Below are 17,814 nucleotides of genomic sequence, written 5' to 3'. Positions count from 1 at the left end.
CATCGCTAATGGTACAATTAACATTTAAATGTAAGTATATTTAGTGTTTGCCGTACATTTGTTATCACCGTTAATGTGTTACATCAATGTCAAGCGTTACGCATTAATGCTGGTACAAATTGCTATTATAATTAGGTAGATACACCCCGAGCTAACGTTAAGCTAACTGAACCTATCATTTAACATTAGGCTGTTAGCTAGCTAGCTGTGTTGCTGTCTTTTATGCCATTTGTGTTCGTAAAGTTTAATGTCCGGTGGCATTTTCATCTCTTTTTGTAAGCCGTTACTGTATATGCGTAATGTTAGCAGAGATTTAGAAATTGGTGTGTTTATCAGTTGTAGCTGCAGGATTGGAGGTAAAGCTGCACCTTGTTATCTTCACTAGCAACGTTAAATGAAAGCTAAAATGTATGAGTAGTTTCCCATGTAACAAGTATAACATTCCGTTATAGCATTTAAAATTCCCGTTTCAGCCACTGTGTGGCAGTGTTTATCACAAAACGAGCCATTCTGCATCAGTGCCATAGACTGTATGATCAGTGCAGATCACAGCTTTATGTTAATGTACTGTGTGTGTGTGTGTGTGTGTGTGTGTGTGTGTGTGTGTGTGTGTGTGTGTGTTTTTATATATATATATATATATATATATATATATATATATATTTTTTTTTTTTTTTTTTTTTCTTTTCTTTATACAGTTGTATACACTTTATACACTTGTTTTTGTTGAATCTGTCTGAATGAAAGCCAACAATCTTGTAAATTATATTTAAGAAGTCAGAAATTCTCATGACCTGTAGAATACCACACTGTGAGGTATAAGTGTAATATATTGTTGTTGTTTTTATGTCCATATCTACTGTGGAATTATGGACATGATCCAGCTCAAAAATATACATTTTGACATATTTTGACAATTCGATTGCAACATTTGCTAACTTTGCACTGCCCCCTAACGGCCAAATATGGTTGTCCGTTGAATTTCTCACCTGATTCACATACTACAGATCATAATGTTTCCAATGATGCCCAATATGTCCATATCTACTGTGGAATTATGGAGAAAATCCAGCTCAAAAATAGACATCTTGACATATTTTGACAATTCGATTGCAACATTTGCTAACTTTGCACTGCCCCCTAACGGCCAAATATGGTTGTCCGTTGGATTTCTCACCTGATTCACATACTACAGATCATAATGTTTCCAATGATGCCCAATATGTCCATATCTACTGTGGAATTATGGAGAAAATCCAGCTCAAAAATAGACATCTTGACATATTTTGACAATTCGATTGCAACAGATGCTGACTTTGCACTGCCCCCTAACGGCCAAATATCCGTGTCCGTTGGATTTCTCACCTGATTCACATACTACAGATCATAATGTTTCCAATGATGCCCAATATGTCCATATCTACTGTGGAATTATGGAGAAAATCCAGCTCAAAAATAGACATCTTGACATATTTTGACAATTCGATTGCAACAGATGCTGACTTTGCACTGCCCCCTAACGGCCAAATATCCGTGTCCGTTGGATTTCTCACCTGATTCACATACTACAGATCATAATGTTTCCAATGATGCCCAATATGTCCATATCTACTGTGGAATTATGGAGAAAATCCAGCTCAAAAATAGACATCTTGACATATTTTGACAATTCGATTGCAACATTTGCTAACTTTGCACTGCCCCCTAACGGCCAAATATGGTTGTCCGTTGAATTTCTCACCTGATTCACATACTACAGATCATAATGTTTCCAATGATGCCCAATATGTCCATATCTACTGTGGAATTATGGAGAAAATCCAGCTCAAAAATAGACATCTTGACATATTTTGACAATTCGATTGCAACAGATGCTGACTTTGCACTGCCCCCTAACGGCCAAATATCCGTGTCCGTTGGATTTCTCACCTGATTCACATACTACAGATCATAATGTTTCCAATGATGCCCAATATGTCCATATCTACTGTGGAATTATGGAGAAAATCCAGCTCAAAAATAGACATCTTGACATATTTTGACAATTCGATTGCAACATTTGCTAACTTTGCACTGCCCCCTAACGGCCAAATATGGTTGTCCGTTGAATTTCTCACCTGATTCACATACTACAGATCATAATGTTTCCAATGATGCCCAATATGTCCATATCTACTGTGGAATTATGGAGAAAATCCAGCTCAAAAATAGACATCTTGACATATTTTGACAATTCGATTGCAACAGATGCTGACTTTGCACTGCCCCCTAACGGCCAAATATCCGTGTCCGTTGGATTTCTCACCTGATTCACATACTACAGATCATAATGTTTCCAATGATGCCCAATATGTCCATATCTACTGTGGAAATATGGAAACTGAGAAGGGTTGGGCACAACCAAGTCTCACCCAGAGTTGGGGGGGGTTTGTGTGAAAAAATGTTTTATTTGCTTGCCAATTACATTGAATCAAGAAAGCCAACCACTTATAATGTTTTATAAAAGTTAATATTTTACATTGATCATTATAAAAAAATTTCTGGTTTAAACTGGCCACTTTTGATTATTGTTAAATGTGGACAACGCCCATCCCCCAAATGATACATTTGCGCATACTTGTGGACCAACTCAACTCTGACAGATTGGTGAGGGGAGTGATAGTGGTCATGTACTATTGATTTATTTATTATTATTATTATTATTATTATTATTATTATTATTATTATTATTATTATTATTATTACTGTTGTGAAATTAGTGTTCTTAAACGAGTAATGTATGGTCTTTCAACAATTTCAAGTGAATAATATAACAATTTACTGAAAATATTGTTAATGCTTGTGTCATGTGGTGCCCCCCCTCTGGTTGTGCCCCTTGGGCACTGGCCCAAGTGCCCTTATGGATAATCCGGGCATGGTAACGCAGATGCCATGCACAGGCTACGCATCCAATAGGCCATTGTACGTCTATAGGCCATTAAGGAGTGTAATATACACTATTTTAATATGTCATCCCAGATAGTGATGCATATTTCAAGCAATAATGTCTGCGAAAAGTCACAGGTAAGCAAAAGACATTGATTAATCTGAGACTGTATTGTAGGCTGGTCACAGGCGTGGTAACATTTATTTTCTAGCTAGGCATTTTTGGTCGGAAATATTAACAAAAACTGTCTTCGGCACAAAACTACTTATTTAATGCATTTTTCTTAATTTGCTTATCAGCATTATACCATGGGTGTACATGAGCATTCTTTTATATTTTTAACCCAATATGTGGCAGTAACTTTCACTGTGAATATTTAGCTAATATTTGAACAATTATGTTATTAGCCTACAATGTTCATTTTTGTTAAGACGTGTTAAAATTAAGTGTTTGAACCTGTATAATAATATCAGGGTCAACTTTTGTGGAATACAATTAGTCCCGCACACTGACCATTACGCAAGCAATAATTTATTTAGAAAAATACAACGTTGAAGGTCTGAGACCGAAACGTTGTATTTTTCTAAATAAATTATTGCTTGCGTAATGGTCAGTGTGCGGGACTCTTCTCTAAGCCTTTGATCTGCCACTTTTGATCATATCCTACGCACCTGCCCGACAAAAGAGATGTGCAAAAAAGCTTTCTTACGTGGAATACAATTAAAAATAAATAACATATACCGGGCATATATCTGAATAATTCTCTGACACAGCATGGCAAGGGAATAACAGAAGAGTCAGACGTCGGGCTGATCAAGAGTTAGAAGAAGAAAACTAACTAAAATTAGGCGGAAGGCCTAAATACAAATAGACTAACATACTCCAAGGGGGTCCCTGTCTATTTAGAGACAGACTGCAGAAGGAAATAAGATAGTTTAAGAACAAGTTCTTGACTACTGAAAGGTTTTTGTCTGCAGGGCTGTACCGGGTTTTTACAAGGTTTGCCGAAAAAAGAACCGAGCCTTGTGGTGACGATCACATTGTAAGAAAAAAGTATACTAGCTTCTGTTATTATGAGAAATGAAAGCTCAAAGCCGTGCGAAGCATCTGGGCCCATTGTGGGTGAGATGGTTGGAAAAATATGGACCGGACTGCTTGAGATGTTTGTCATATTGGTAAAAATGGAACACTAAGTACAAACAAAGACTGAAGTTGCATTGTTGACACTGTATAATAATCTATATAAGCATATAAAGAGAAATTCCTATTTTATCTGCTTTTATATATTTAACTGTTTTAATTGCTCTTTAATGTTTCATTTCTTATACTGCACTGTAACTTTTATTCTTGTATTTTATCTGTTTTAAATTTTTTATTCTGTTTTCATGTAAAGCACTTTGAATTGCCCTGTTGCTGAAATGTGCTATACAAATAAAGCTGCCTTGCCTTGCCTTATATTTCATACTGACTTTAATCACAGGATAAAGTGACAGTGAGGCTTAGGTGGTGATTAATAGCAGGATGAAATGTTGGTGACATGTCCAAACAGTGCTTTTACTAAAAGGACAACTAGCATAGCATTAAGGGGGTTATTAAGAGTTAAAAGGGTCAGCAGTTTAGATGCATACACATTTCTTAAAGATCTTACCTCTATGCATTCTTGGTGTTAAACACATTAATCAGTAATGCATCTGTAATATAGAGTATTAGCCTGTTAGAATTTTGAACTGCTGTAGTCATGTAATCATATCCCTTTTTTTTAAATACATAACTGTAAAATAGGTGTTGACAGAACAAGATTGACCATAATTGTTAGATAATTGTCTTTATAATTTTTTTTTTAAATAGTCATAATCTGACTTTGTCTTCATCTTGCAGATTCAAAGTCTTTGGAAGGGTAAGTCTACAAATTATGTTAATGATATGTATTTTTTTTTAAATACACTTCTAAAAAAATAAGGTAATATTAACAAATTTTCACAATTGCTAAACCACATTTTTTGCAACCTTACACCGCTTTCTCTGTTCACAAATTACATTCATTGAAGTTATTGCAAAATCAAGCCTTTGCCTCTTTACTGTTCTGATCCAATGTATGATTGAAGTGTTACCTTAATTTCTTTGAGCGGTGTATAAATTGATGTTGGGGTCTGATTTTACTTAACATTTGCATATTTTTTCTAAATGTATTCATCAATTTTATAATATTTATTGTTAATCTAAACAGGAACTGTGCATAAACACAGGAAAATGATTGTTATGATGATTACATTACAGGGACGTTTCCAATGTATCACGGGGGAGGATGTTAGAGTGGCTGCATTGACAATGCAGTCACAAGGCCAAAAAATGACAACGCATACATGGTTGGAAAATACTATATGGGGAGGAATGTGTGCTCTGTTCAAAATAACTAACTCTTACAACCACAGAAGGAGGCTAAGGAAAATATATAATGAAGTTCTTGAGGTGAGACATTCTGCTCTGCCACTACATCTACATATTCCCACCTTTGTCAGTAGAAGTTACATTTGACGCAAGATGGCCTTCATCATAAAAACAAAAAATATTATAAGTTCTAAATTTAACTGTAAATGGATGTTATGCACAGAAGGCTCTTTAGTAAGCTCATTTGTTTCCGGTGCAGCCAGGTGTGTTATAGTCACAGTTATTGATTATGTAATGTAACAGGTCTACATGGACCCTGTTGGGTGTTGCACTTAGTAAATCAGCAGGTATGTATAATGATTTATGCGTGTGTCCACATTTTTATTATTGTGAAAACAAGATATTCAGTGTTGGGGTCAACATGTAAGAAGCAGAATATAACAGAAGATGTTGTTACAACACAGCTAACACAAATAAATGAGCTGGCTCAAGAGCCTTCAGTGCATATGGTTCATTCCGGCCATAACAATGTATTTAACTGGTGTCACCTTTACAGACACAATGGTAATGGTGTTATGGTGTGGTGTTAGTCTAGAGTTATTGCATGTAATTGTTGAAATGTGGAAAATGCATGATTATGGTGGGTATGGATTGTGATTATGGCTGTGGTTATATTACTTCAAATACAAATTGTTGCCTCAGACGAGAAGAAACAAATGTGGTGTGTTTGAACTGTCCTTCCAAAGCCAAAGATGGTTATACATTCCAGTGACTTTGTAATTTAAGTACCGTAGTTGGGCCTTCACATGATATCTTTTTGTACATATTAAACTATTTATAACCTGTTAAACAATCTCTGACACACTTCAGGAACAGGAGGCACGACGAGTACCCACTGAAGAAAATAATTCTGACATAGAGCTGGATGAGTCTGAGGATGTTGAACAAATACCACCTGAGACACAGTCACCTGATTTAGAGGTGGGGATCTTTAGTTGTGTTTTGTGAGATGTTGTAAACACTGCCTTCTGCCAATACATTTACTGATGTTCACAATTTAACAATATTCCTCCATAGACCTCACATCAACAAGATGTAGAGGAAGAGTGCCTACCAAAAGCTGTCATCACAGACATGGTACACGTCATCGTCACAGACGAAGAAGACAATGAACAACTAAATACACAGTCAGCTGATTTAGAGGTGGGTGTCGTTAGTTTGCGAGATGTAAACACTGCTTTCTGTTTTTGATTAACCATGTAGCTTCAAAATTTGATTCAACCTTTTCTTTACAGATATCTTGTCAGTGCCAAAGTTGTCAAAGTTACATATTGTTGTCTTGCTACTCATAAAGTGCCTGTTGACTGTTTTATAGTGTTGTTTGACGGCCTAATATTATGAATTAATTTGTATGAAATGTCCAGGAGGAGCCTATATTGTATTGACAGCACTGAAATCACCGCTCCTCTTTCTTCTAAGATACTTAAACCTGCCTCCTAAACCCTACGTCACACAGTCCAGTGTTATGAATTATCTGTCCTCCTCCCCTTACTCCTCCATTTAACCTGAGACTTTCTAATGAGGAGACACAGCACTCAGAAATAGAAATGCATGGGGTTTAGTTAATAATGCCAATATGGCACAGTTATGCCCAAAAACGATGCCCAATCATTGCCCAAAATGTATAGGAATATGGCTGCCGAACGGAGGGACGTGCCTAAAATGAGTTTGATTTAACTACTGATGTTCCCTTTATCCACAGGGGGATGCCAGTGGACATCACTCTCTAGTTAGCTCTGCTTTAAGCATTTCAGGACCAAGGCCAGCTACCAGGGGTTATAAAGACTTTTTTAACCCCTGGTAGCTGCTTATGCATGCAAAGGAAACAAGCAGTTCAATTTAATAATGAAGACAACTAGTTCAACGTGTTTACCCTACTACTTTCTTTGATCCTGACAGTGCTAACAGTGGGCAGTTAAGTTAATTACAGTTAATTCAAGTGTTGTGAAGTCGGAATTTAAGCATATACTACACTCCACAGTAAAGTTGACTAAAAACAGGTATAAAAATAATCTGTTGCTGATTTCTTGTAATCTCAAAGTGGGCAACGTGTTTATCTTAAAAATATTTATTTCTTTATGAGATTTTCCTTTTTCTCATAATAAATTTGCGTACCTTTAACATTGTAACATTCATGCTGAGATTAGAATCAATTACCCCCCCAAAAAAATGTATACCTGTTTTAGTCAACTTCACCAAAGGTGCCTATGATTCCGGAGGATAGAGTATATATAGTCAATGCTTGAATTCCTATTTCACAACACTGGAATCAACTGTAAATAAGCTAACTGCCAACTGTTAGCACTGTCATGATCAAATAAAGTAGTAGGGTACAACACGTTGAACTAGTTGGCTTCATTGTTAAATTGAACCGCTTGTTGCATGCTATAAAGGCATGACTAATACCTATAGTAGCAACTGTGCGATAACTCATAAAAGCCTTTGAGGTGTCCCGATATATATGTAATTAATGGAAATTTCTTTGCCTCAAACATAAATTCAGTATATTGGGACACTTCAAAGGCCATTAGCCCTTATATCACATGTGCTCTCTTCCTTTTTCCATGATTCAGGAAACACTGCCACTGAATACGGCCCCACAGCAGCAAGAGAAACTTTACTGCTTATGCCGAACATGACCCCTATGTAGAATGCAAGAAATGCAAAGACTGGTTTCATCCATTTTGTGTTGGAGCACGGACTCATGAAGATCTGGAGTGGATTTCTCCTTGGTTTTGTCCAAATTGTTCTACTCAACCCCCAAAAAAGCCTAAGAAAGCAGCTCGTCGACTATTTAGTAAACAAGACAGTACATCTTCCAGTAAACAAGAAAGCGTAGAAGACAAGGAGGTTTGTGACAGGGATGAGAGGATAGAAGACACAGATAGCAACACATCTAACCCTGAAGTCTCTAGAGGTTCAGACTCTAGTGACGAGTGCTATCCGCAATGTCACCAAATCTCTTTTTCACGAGCTGAGTGGGAGGACATAAAACCTGTAGATACGGAAAAAGGAACAAGTGGACATCTTGGAGGCACATGGTGTGACATCTTTGCCCAAAAAATTTCAAACATTTCAGACTGCGTTTTAGTTTTCAAAAGGAATCGAACAAAAACACAAGATTCCAGAAAGAGAACAGGTCCATTTTGGCATGGGAAGGCACATTGCAAGTTTACCAATTGTAGGACCTTCAAAATGATAATTCTTGATGATCCTGGGACTCACAATGACGAGATTATGGTTGAAATTCATGTCTCAGGTACAGAAAACCACCAAACAGCATTGTCCCATCGTAGGCACACAAGAAAAACAGAAAGGGAAAAAATAAGAAAAGAACTGGGGGAATTCACCCCAACCCACATCCACACCAAAAAAATGGTGAGTGCCAAAAAGGAAAAACTCCTTTCAGGAAATTTTGATCAGGTGCCATCCATTCCTGTACTCCAAAAGATATCCAGCGAGAAAAACCTTCAGGACAGATATCATAAAAACCTATTTTTGGACATATCTCTTGTGCAACAAGCACAGGACTCAAGGTCCGAAAGTACAGCTTTAAGACACCACTATGTGCAGTTTATAGGGATGTCACCTTTTACTGTTCACATGTACTCCCTGCCTCAGCTCAAAGCTTTGAAGGAAAAAATTGACAAAAAGCAGCTTTGCTTATATCTTGATGCGACAGGCACAGTAGTAGCCAAACCTCCTAAAGCCAAAAATGTACTCTATTATGCTCTGTGCATGCCCCTGGAGTCGCCAAGGCCTACTGTAGTTCCCCTTGCAGAAATGATCACCTCGGACCAAACTTCTGTGAACATACAGAACTGGTTAAATTGCCTGTGCCGAGATTACACCTCTATATACAAGAAAGAGTTCACGCCCACAAAAGTGGAAACAGATTTCAGCTGGGCCATCATCCACGCAACACTGGCATCCCTGTCAAAGTGTACAATACACCAATACTTACAGAGATGCATGGAGGTGTGCCAGAACACAGAGCCTTGTACATTTACAACTGTGCACATATGTGCTGCACATATGATCAAGATTGTGGCAGACAAGGCATCAAAAGTGAAGTGCAGTAAAAGTACAAGGTCTCTATTCCTACATGCATTTGCCTTGGTACAAAATGCAAGCAATCTAAAGGAAATACAGATGATCCTTCATATGATTTCTAATGTATTCTCCCTACACTCCATGACTTCTGCCTGTTCAAGTATTAATGAACTACAACAGGCAATACAAAAACAAGGCTTCGATAATGAAGTGAAGGCTGCCCTGGACACAGCCGGAGTGGATCAAGAAATAGGTAAAGATGAAGGGAAAACTCCGAAAGGCATTGTACGGAACTCTCCCTTCACACGGCTATTCAAAGAGGTCTTAACCCTGCAAGAAGATGACAAAGGTGAGATGGACCGTGGACTGCCAACTAACCCACATTTTTGCCCAGATCTTGTGAAGATATTGAAGCCATATGTAGGGACATTACCACTTTGGAGTGGTGTCATGTTGGAGCATTTGGGTCAAACAAGGGACACGAATGCATATGTGGAGAATTGGTTCAGAACCACCAAAACTGTCGTGTTAAGGGACAAACTGCATCGGCGTCCAGGACAGTTCATCCAGATCATGGAAGAATTTGTTTTGGGCCGCCTAAAAGGGTCAGAAATCTATTCTGCCCGCCAGGCGTTTGTGGGAAATGATGAGGTGATGGATGATCCGACAGACCAGCCACTTACTCAACAAGAAAAATGGCAGAAAAGGGGAAAAAAAATGAAAAGCAAGTATTACAATCCTCCCAACTTGCTGAAAAATATGGGGAAGACAAATTCCTGCCCGCCTTGGGCTGGTGAAGGCTCACTGGAAAACAAGTGCATCACAATGACCAACACATGCACAATCGACAATTTGTTGTTCATATTACATCTGGTGTTGTCGAAACATCCGCATGTTTTGAGGCAGGTGGAAGATGCATCCACTGATGAATGGCTTCAGGCGTTGCTGCAGGTACACCAAGAGTTCTTGGGAAGGAGGTGGGGCCAGGGGAAAGTCACTTGGCTCATGAACCTGCAGCAATTCAACAACTCAAATGTCTGGGACTGTTTTGGAACAGAACATCATTTTGTTGTATCTCGCCTGAGCACCTTACAACTGATGAGGGAGATTACAACATGTGCCGAACAGCACTGCGCATTTCCAAGACTTCACAGGAATAACACAGTCATTGAAGTTGTGTGGGTATATTTATCAATATCTCAAACTGTAATATATGCATTTATTTGCTAATTTTACAAACTGGGTGTAATAAATTGTCTTTCAATACTTCCAGGTGCAACAACTTCGCTGGATTGCAGGAAAGCCTGGATGAGTGGTTTCATCCTCCTCCAAGGAACTGCAAACTGATAAAGTAAGACATGTGAAAAACATTTGTTATCATGTTCACCACATACTGCTTCACAAGACATGTGACAAACATTTATTTGATCATGTTCCCCAATTTCTGTAATTTATCATGCTCACTGATCATTCTGCAGCATCAAAGGATTACCATGCCAAGGACAAAGAAACATAGTTCGGCAGGATTTCACAATTGGTAGACCTACACTGCTAGTGCTGAGGTTTCTGTCTGTACAAACTACCAGAAGGAACAAGCAAATTTGGCCTAATTAATTGCCAGAAGAAGTCAATATCCTAGGTGAAGGGTGGGTTTTGTGTTCCTCTGTAGATAGTTCATTTGAAATAACATGGAATACAATGTAACTCATGATACATGTCCCCTCCCCAGGTACATACCTATTGGTATGACTTACCACCAAAACAGGTCTGCCCATTTTGTGAGCTTCCACCGTGTTGGCAATCAGGGATGGCATTACTATGACGGAATGAAAGAGACATCCAAAGCAGGTGGTGGAGTTGTTAAAGTCAATGATGCAGAAGTGAGGAGACTCATGTTACAAAGCTGGATTGCAGGACACTTGGTCCTTGTAACAGTAAGCATCGTCTAGACCTTCCTTTGTTCCCCCTTTGTGTACACACACATACCAAAAAAAATGTTAAAAAGTTTAAAAAAATCTCTCATGACATGGCTTCACATGCTTCACAGAAAAATAAATAAAAGTGATGGTGCGATCGTCACATGGAAGTCTGAAGATGAGGTAAGAAATTAACTAAACGGTAAAAAATAAATATACATCTTTGACCAGAATAATAATGTTAAATTGAATTAGAAAAATGTTATGTTAACAGAACTGTGTTAACAGACTATTGAGATAATAAGGGTGGTATTTAGGGCTGTCAGCATTAACGCGTTAATCGCAATGCGATTAAGGGCCGCCGTGATGTAATTAATTTTTTTTTATCGCATTAATCGCAGAAATTCAGAGAAATTAAAAGAAATTAATCATTTGACAGCCCTATTTAGGAGTTACTACACACTATATTGACTGGTAAAGATAGGGATTTTTAGATTTTTAGTTAGGTACTTGGAGGAATTGTGCAATAATGACAGATTCACACATTTTTCTTTTGTTTTCAGTAAATAAATAATTACAAATCTTAAAATCAAGTTCATAAAGTCACTTTCTTTGCATTCATTTGATTCCCAATCAAGATCCACTGGTAAAAAATGCTTTCCATTGTTAATATGTACTTAAAAACTGTTCTGAAATGCTAAATAATAGAATTATAATCATGTGATAAAACATGCGATTAATCACGATTAACTATAGAACTTCAGCGATTAATCGTGATTAAAAAAAATGTACCGTTTGACAGCCCTAGTGGTATTCCTACAATGGAATGAAGGAGTCCAAAACAGGGAGTGGAGTTGATCAAGTAAATGATGCACAAGTGATAATGCTTATTTTATTATGAATGTGTGTTCAATACGCCTGCCTCAGCGGGAGGAAAGGACATTTCGACATGGAGAAATCACCGCCAAACTTGCAAACTAAGTATTTTAATGTGTGAGTGTTTGTGATGTGGTGAATATGTTGAGGTTTGTGTTATTCTTGTTTCCAGTGTACAGCGACTAAGACGAGTGTGAAGGTGTTCCTGTTTGTTGGGTTAAAAAATGATCTCGGATGATGTTGAGGAGGTGTGCAGGAAAATGTGGGGAGATCAGCATCCTGAACCAGGAGGACAAGACAGCCTTTACTGCAGAGACAGAAGCTGCAGGGGCGTGGCTGGCAATACCCACCTGGATTGGCCTGAGGAGGAGTGACTTCACCCGTGGGCATGGTCCAGTGTGTACCTCCCCATAAGCTCAGCAGGAGATACAGCACAGAACTGCTCTGTGCTTCAGTATCCAGGGAACTGGAGACCTGACACATGCACATACACGCATACATACTTACTCTACTCTCTGGGTGAGAATCTCACACACACACAGACACACACACACACACACACACACACACACACACACACACACACACACACACACACACACACACACACACACACACACACACACACACACACACACACACACACACACACACACACACACACTCTCTCTTCCTCTGCTATGTGGTGAGAACTGCTTATCTCTCACACACACGGATCTCGGTCTATCTACATATCGACATTTATAGCCATAAAGCTCTCTGATGTGATGTACACTCTGTTAGAAATGTGTATTTATGTATATTACAAATGTCACTGATGTACACTCTATTAGAAATGCCACGAGTGTCTTCATGCCTTTTCATGTTGTGTAGTTTCTCAAGGTTTCATGTTGGTTCTCATCTCTTCATGTCATGTCTAGTCTCTCAAGGGTTCATTCATATAATTTTGTAAGCAGTTAATCCTAACTTTAAAGAGACTAATTTATCAGAATTTAACAGTCTACTCCATCTGAAATGTAAGGAAAATATTTTATCTGAAATTGACAGAGACTAGTTCATGTTAATGTAACGGAGACTACCGAATCGGAATTTAACATGGACTAGTTTATCAGAATTGAACTGAGTGTACTTTGAACTATACATAGACTAGTCAATCTGCAATTTACAGGTACTAGGTAATATGAACTGTAGAGAGTCAAGACAATGAGAACGTTAAAGGGACATTTTTTTATTATGAATGTGTGTGTTCTACAATAAACACACCCTGGTTACTTGAAAGAAAATGCTCTTCATGTAGAAAATGATTCAGGTATTACACTTCATGAGAAACTGTTTACATGTACCACTTGGCTCTCGTACAAGCAACCTGCTTATAGATATGGACATATTGGGCATCATTGGAAACATTATGATCTGTAGTATGTGAATCAGGTGAGAAATCCAACGGACACGGATATTTGGCCGTTAGGGGGCAGTGCAAAGTCAGCATCTGTTGCAATCGAATTGTCAAAATATGTCAAGATGTCTATTTTTGAGCTGGATTTTCTCCATAATTCCACAGTAGATATGGACATATTGGGCATCATTGGAAACATTATGATCTGTAGTATGTGAATCAGGTGAGAAATTCAACGGACAACCATATTTGGCCGTTAGGGGGCAGTGCAAAGTTAGCAAATGTTGCAATCGAATTGTCAAAATATGTCAAGATGTCTATTTTTGAGCTGGATTTTCTCCATAATTCCACAGTAGATATGGACATATTGGGCATCATTGGAAACATTATGATCTGTAGTATGTGAATCAGGTGAGAAATCCAACGGACACGGATATTTGGCCGTTAGGGGGCAGTGCAAAGTCAGCATCTGTTGCAATCGAATTGTCAAAATATGTCAAGATGTCTATTTTTGAGCTGGATTTTCTCCATAATTCCACAGTAGATATGGACATATTGGGCATCATTGGAAACATTATGATCTGTAGTATGTGAATCAGGTGAGAAATCCAACGGACAACCATATTTGGCCGTTAGGGGGCAGTGCAAAGTCAGCATCTGTTGCAATCGAATTGTCAAAATATGTCAAGATGTCTATTTTTGAGCTGGATTTTCTCCATAATTCCACAGTAGATATGGACATATTGGGCATCATTGGAAACATTATGATCTGTAGTATGTGAATCAGGTGAGAAATTCAACGGACAACCATATTTGGCCGTTAGGGGGCAGTGCAAAGTCAGCATCTGTTGCAATCGAATTGTCAAAATATGTCAAGATGTCTATTTTTGAGCTGGATTTTCTCCATAATTCCACAGTAGATATGGACATATTGGGCATCATTGGAAACATTATGATCTGTAGTATGTGAATCAGGTGAGAAATCCAACGGACAACCATATTTGGCCGTTAGGGGGCAGTGCAAAGTCAGCATCTGTTGCAATCGAATTGTCAAAATATGTCAAGATGTCTATTTTTGAGCTGGATTTTCTCCATAATTCCACAGTAGATATGGACATATTGGGCATCATTGGAAACATTATGATCTGTAGTATGTGAATCAGGTGAGAAATCCAACGGACACGGATATTTGGCCGTTAGGGGGCAGTGCAAAGTCAGCATCTGTTGCAATCGAATTGTCAAAATATGTCAAGATGTCTATTTTTGAGCTGGATTTTCTCCATAATTCCACAGTAGATATGGACATATTGGGCATCATTGGAAACATTATGATCTGTAGTATGTGAATCAGGTGAGAAATCCAACGGACAACCATATTTGGCCGTTAGGGGGCAGTGCAAAGTCAGCATCTGTTGCAATCGAATTGTCAAAATATGTCAAGATGTCTATTTTTGAGCTGGATTTTCTCCATAATTCCACAGTAGATATGGACATATTGGGCATCATTGGAAACATTATGATCTGTAGTATGTGAATCAGGTGAGAAATTCAACGGACAACCATATTTGGCCGTTAGGGGGCAGTGCAAAGTCAGCATCTGTTGCAATCGAATTGTCAAAATATGTCAAGATGTCTATTTTTGAGCTGGATTTTCTCCATAATTCCACAGTAGATATGGACATATTGGGCATCATTGGAAACATTATGATCTGTAGTATGTGAATCAGGTGAGAAATCCAACGGACAACCATATTTGGCCGTTAGGGGGCAGTGCAAAGTCAGCATCTGTTGCAATCGAATTGTCAAAATATGTCAAGATGTCTATTTTTGAGCTGGATTTTCTCCATAATTCCACAGTAGATATGGACATATTGGGCATCATTGGAAACATTATGATCTGTAGTATGTGAATCAGGTGAGAAATTCAACGGACACGGATATTTGGCCGTTAGGGGGCAGTGCAAAGTTAGCAAATGTTGCAATCGAATTGTCAAAATATGTCAAAATGTATATTTTTGAGCTGGATCATGTCCATAATTCCACAGTAGATATGGACATAAAAACAACAACAATATATTACACTTATACCTCACAGTGTGGTATTCTACAGGTCATGAGAATTTCTGACTTCTTAAATATAATTTACAAGATTGTTGGCTTTCATTCAGACAGATTCAACAAAAACAAGTGTATAAAGTGTATACAACTGTATAAAGAAAAGAAAAGAAAAAAAAAAAAAATATATATATATATATATACACACACACACACACACACACACACACACACACACACACACACACACACACACACACACACACACACACACACACAGTACATTAACATAAAGCTGTGATCTGCACTGATCATACAGTCTATGGCACTGATGCAGAATGGCTCGTTTTGTGATAAACACTGCCACACAGTGGCTGAAACGGGAACTTTTTAAGGTGGAATCGAAACTTAAAGAGAACCGGAGCGAATGTGGAGCCAAGTTCAGCGTCGTTGTGCAAACTATATAGTACAGTATTTGGAGCAGAAGTTGTCATTAAACAGCATCCCTGGTCATTAACTAGATGGGTTACTTTCCATCCAATGCTGTAGAGACATCTGCGATTACATACCACATCATACCAGATACATAGTTGTTCCAGGCGGCAAATGATAATTACGTAGCCTAACGTTACTTGCTATCGTTAGCTTTCCAAGCAAAGTAATGTATAGTCAGGTTCTTACCTTCATATCTCATGTCCATCAAAACAAGAACATATGGGATGTAAGTCAGGAGAGCTGGATACCGAACTTTGATCATTTTAGGCACCGACCAAATTGCCTCCATAGCATCGAGTATTGAAAACGAAAAGTGGCTCCAATACAAAATTCCAATAGGAGTAAAACCTATATGAGCAAATCACATCAGGGTCAGTGAACCAATAAGCATGTGTAACGGATGTGTACTCTCTCTCTCTTGCGTTGTGTTGTGTTACAGACGAATCCGTTGCTCTTCGTTGGCTATCACAGCCGTTTATTCTGGTAAACAGCAGAATAGTGTCTCACAATCACATTCGTCACCATAAAGAGCTCCAGTTAGCATGAAACAGGCTACAGCAGACTGGTGATAAGTGTTACACATAATATTAACAAAATACCAGTGTGGAATCACAAAAATAGACAACTGTACCTGGTAAACAGCAGAATAGTGTCTCACAATCACATTCGTCACCATAAAGAGCTCCAGTTAGCTAAAATGAAAACAGAAACCATCAGTTTACTGTTGCTACGGTTGTATCATAAAAGTTAGGTTATCAAGCTAGGCTAACCAGATTAGCAAGCTAGCACAACGTGGCAAGCTTTTTTATTTAAGCTAAAACAAAAGAAACAAAACAAAACTGGCCTCTAATATAAAATTTGAGACCTCCCGTGTGGATATACTACATGCACATCTTATACTACATTACATTATCACAACAAACACATTTACCTAACTATAACAGTGGAGCTCAATGTATGCGACTTACCATGAAACAGGCTACAGCAGACTGGTGATAAGTGTGTAGGAATTTACCCTAAAGTCTGCAGAATAGCACCAATAGATGGCGCTCATGTTACATAAAAAGCCTGTCTCATATGGGAACTACTAGCCAAATGAAAAGTTACCTTTTAATGGCAAGTGGAATTATTAACTCCGCTACACATGCAGCATGCTTTAATAATGCTGATGATTGGCTGTCTACACGTCAGAGAAGCTCTGTCTTATGAGAGTGTGTCTCACATAGGGTTAAAGGAGCTGAAAAAAAAGATTTGTAAGGTTGTCATATTTTTTTAAACAGGTTTTATAAAAATGGTATCAAAAAATAGTATCATTCAGGAACAGGTATCAAAGTCACAGCACTGGTATGGTATCAGTACCAGTACTGAACATTTTTGAATAATACCCAGCCCTACTTAACAGTTTTCAATACTGAGTGCTACACATTACAGTTGGTACTCACACAGAGGGCGACATGTTCCTTTATTACGAACACACACACACACACACACACACACACACACACACACACACACACACACACACACACTTTGACTTAACCCCACACACACACACTGCCCTGCTGCTGTAAACACACAGAGCACCAAATGTGGGTTAATTCCCCAACAAATGCTCTACTTCTCCGGTGTGAGTTAGGTTTGCTAAAAAC

The 17,814-nt window shown here is 38.2% G+C and overlaps 1 protein-coding gene across 1 annotated transcript in view; it reads right to left on the bottom strand.

Annotated features, from left to right (window-relative positions):
* LOC116043181 (dnaJ homolog subfamily C member 3-like) overlaps positions 1-17,286 on the bottom strand; it is a 34,316-nt gene extending 17,030 nt beyond the window's left edge. Inside the window, exons 1-2 of the mRNA XM_031289683.2 lie at positions 17,134-17,286; positions 16,352-16,857 (exon numbers count right to left, since the gene is read on the bottom strand). Of these exons, the coding sequence (XP_031145543.1) occupies positions 16,352-16,454 (103 nt within the window). The 5' untranslated portion in view covers positions 16,455-16,857; positions 17,134-17,286. The remainder of the gene's footprint in view (positions 1-16,351; positions 16,858-17,133) is intronic.
* Between the last annotated feature and the right edge of the window lie 528 nt (positions 17,287-17,814).

Source organism: Sander lucioperca, chromosome 8 (assembly GCF_008315115.2).
Source record: "Sander lucioperca isolate FBNREF2018 chromosome 8, SLUC_FBN_1.2, whole genome shotgun sequence".
NCBI lineage: Eukaryota > Metazoa > Chordata > Actinopteri > Perciformes > Percidae > Sander > Sander lucioperca.
The sequence above is the reverse complement of the archived record's forward strand: the minus strand, read 5'-3'. Positions and strand labels throughout refer to the sequence as shown.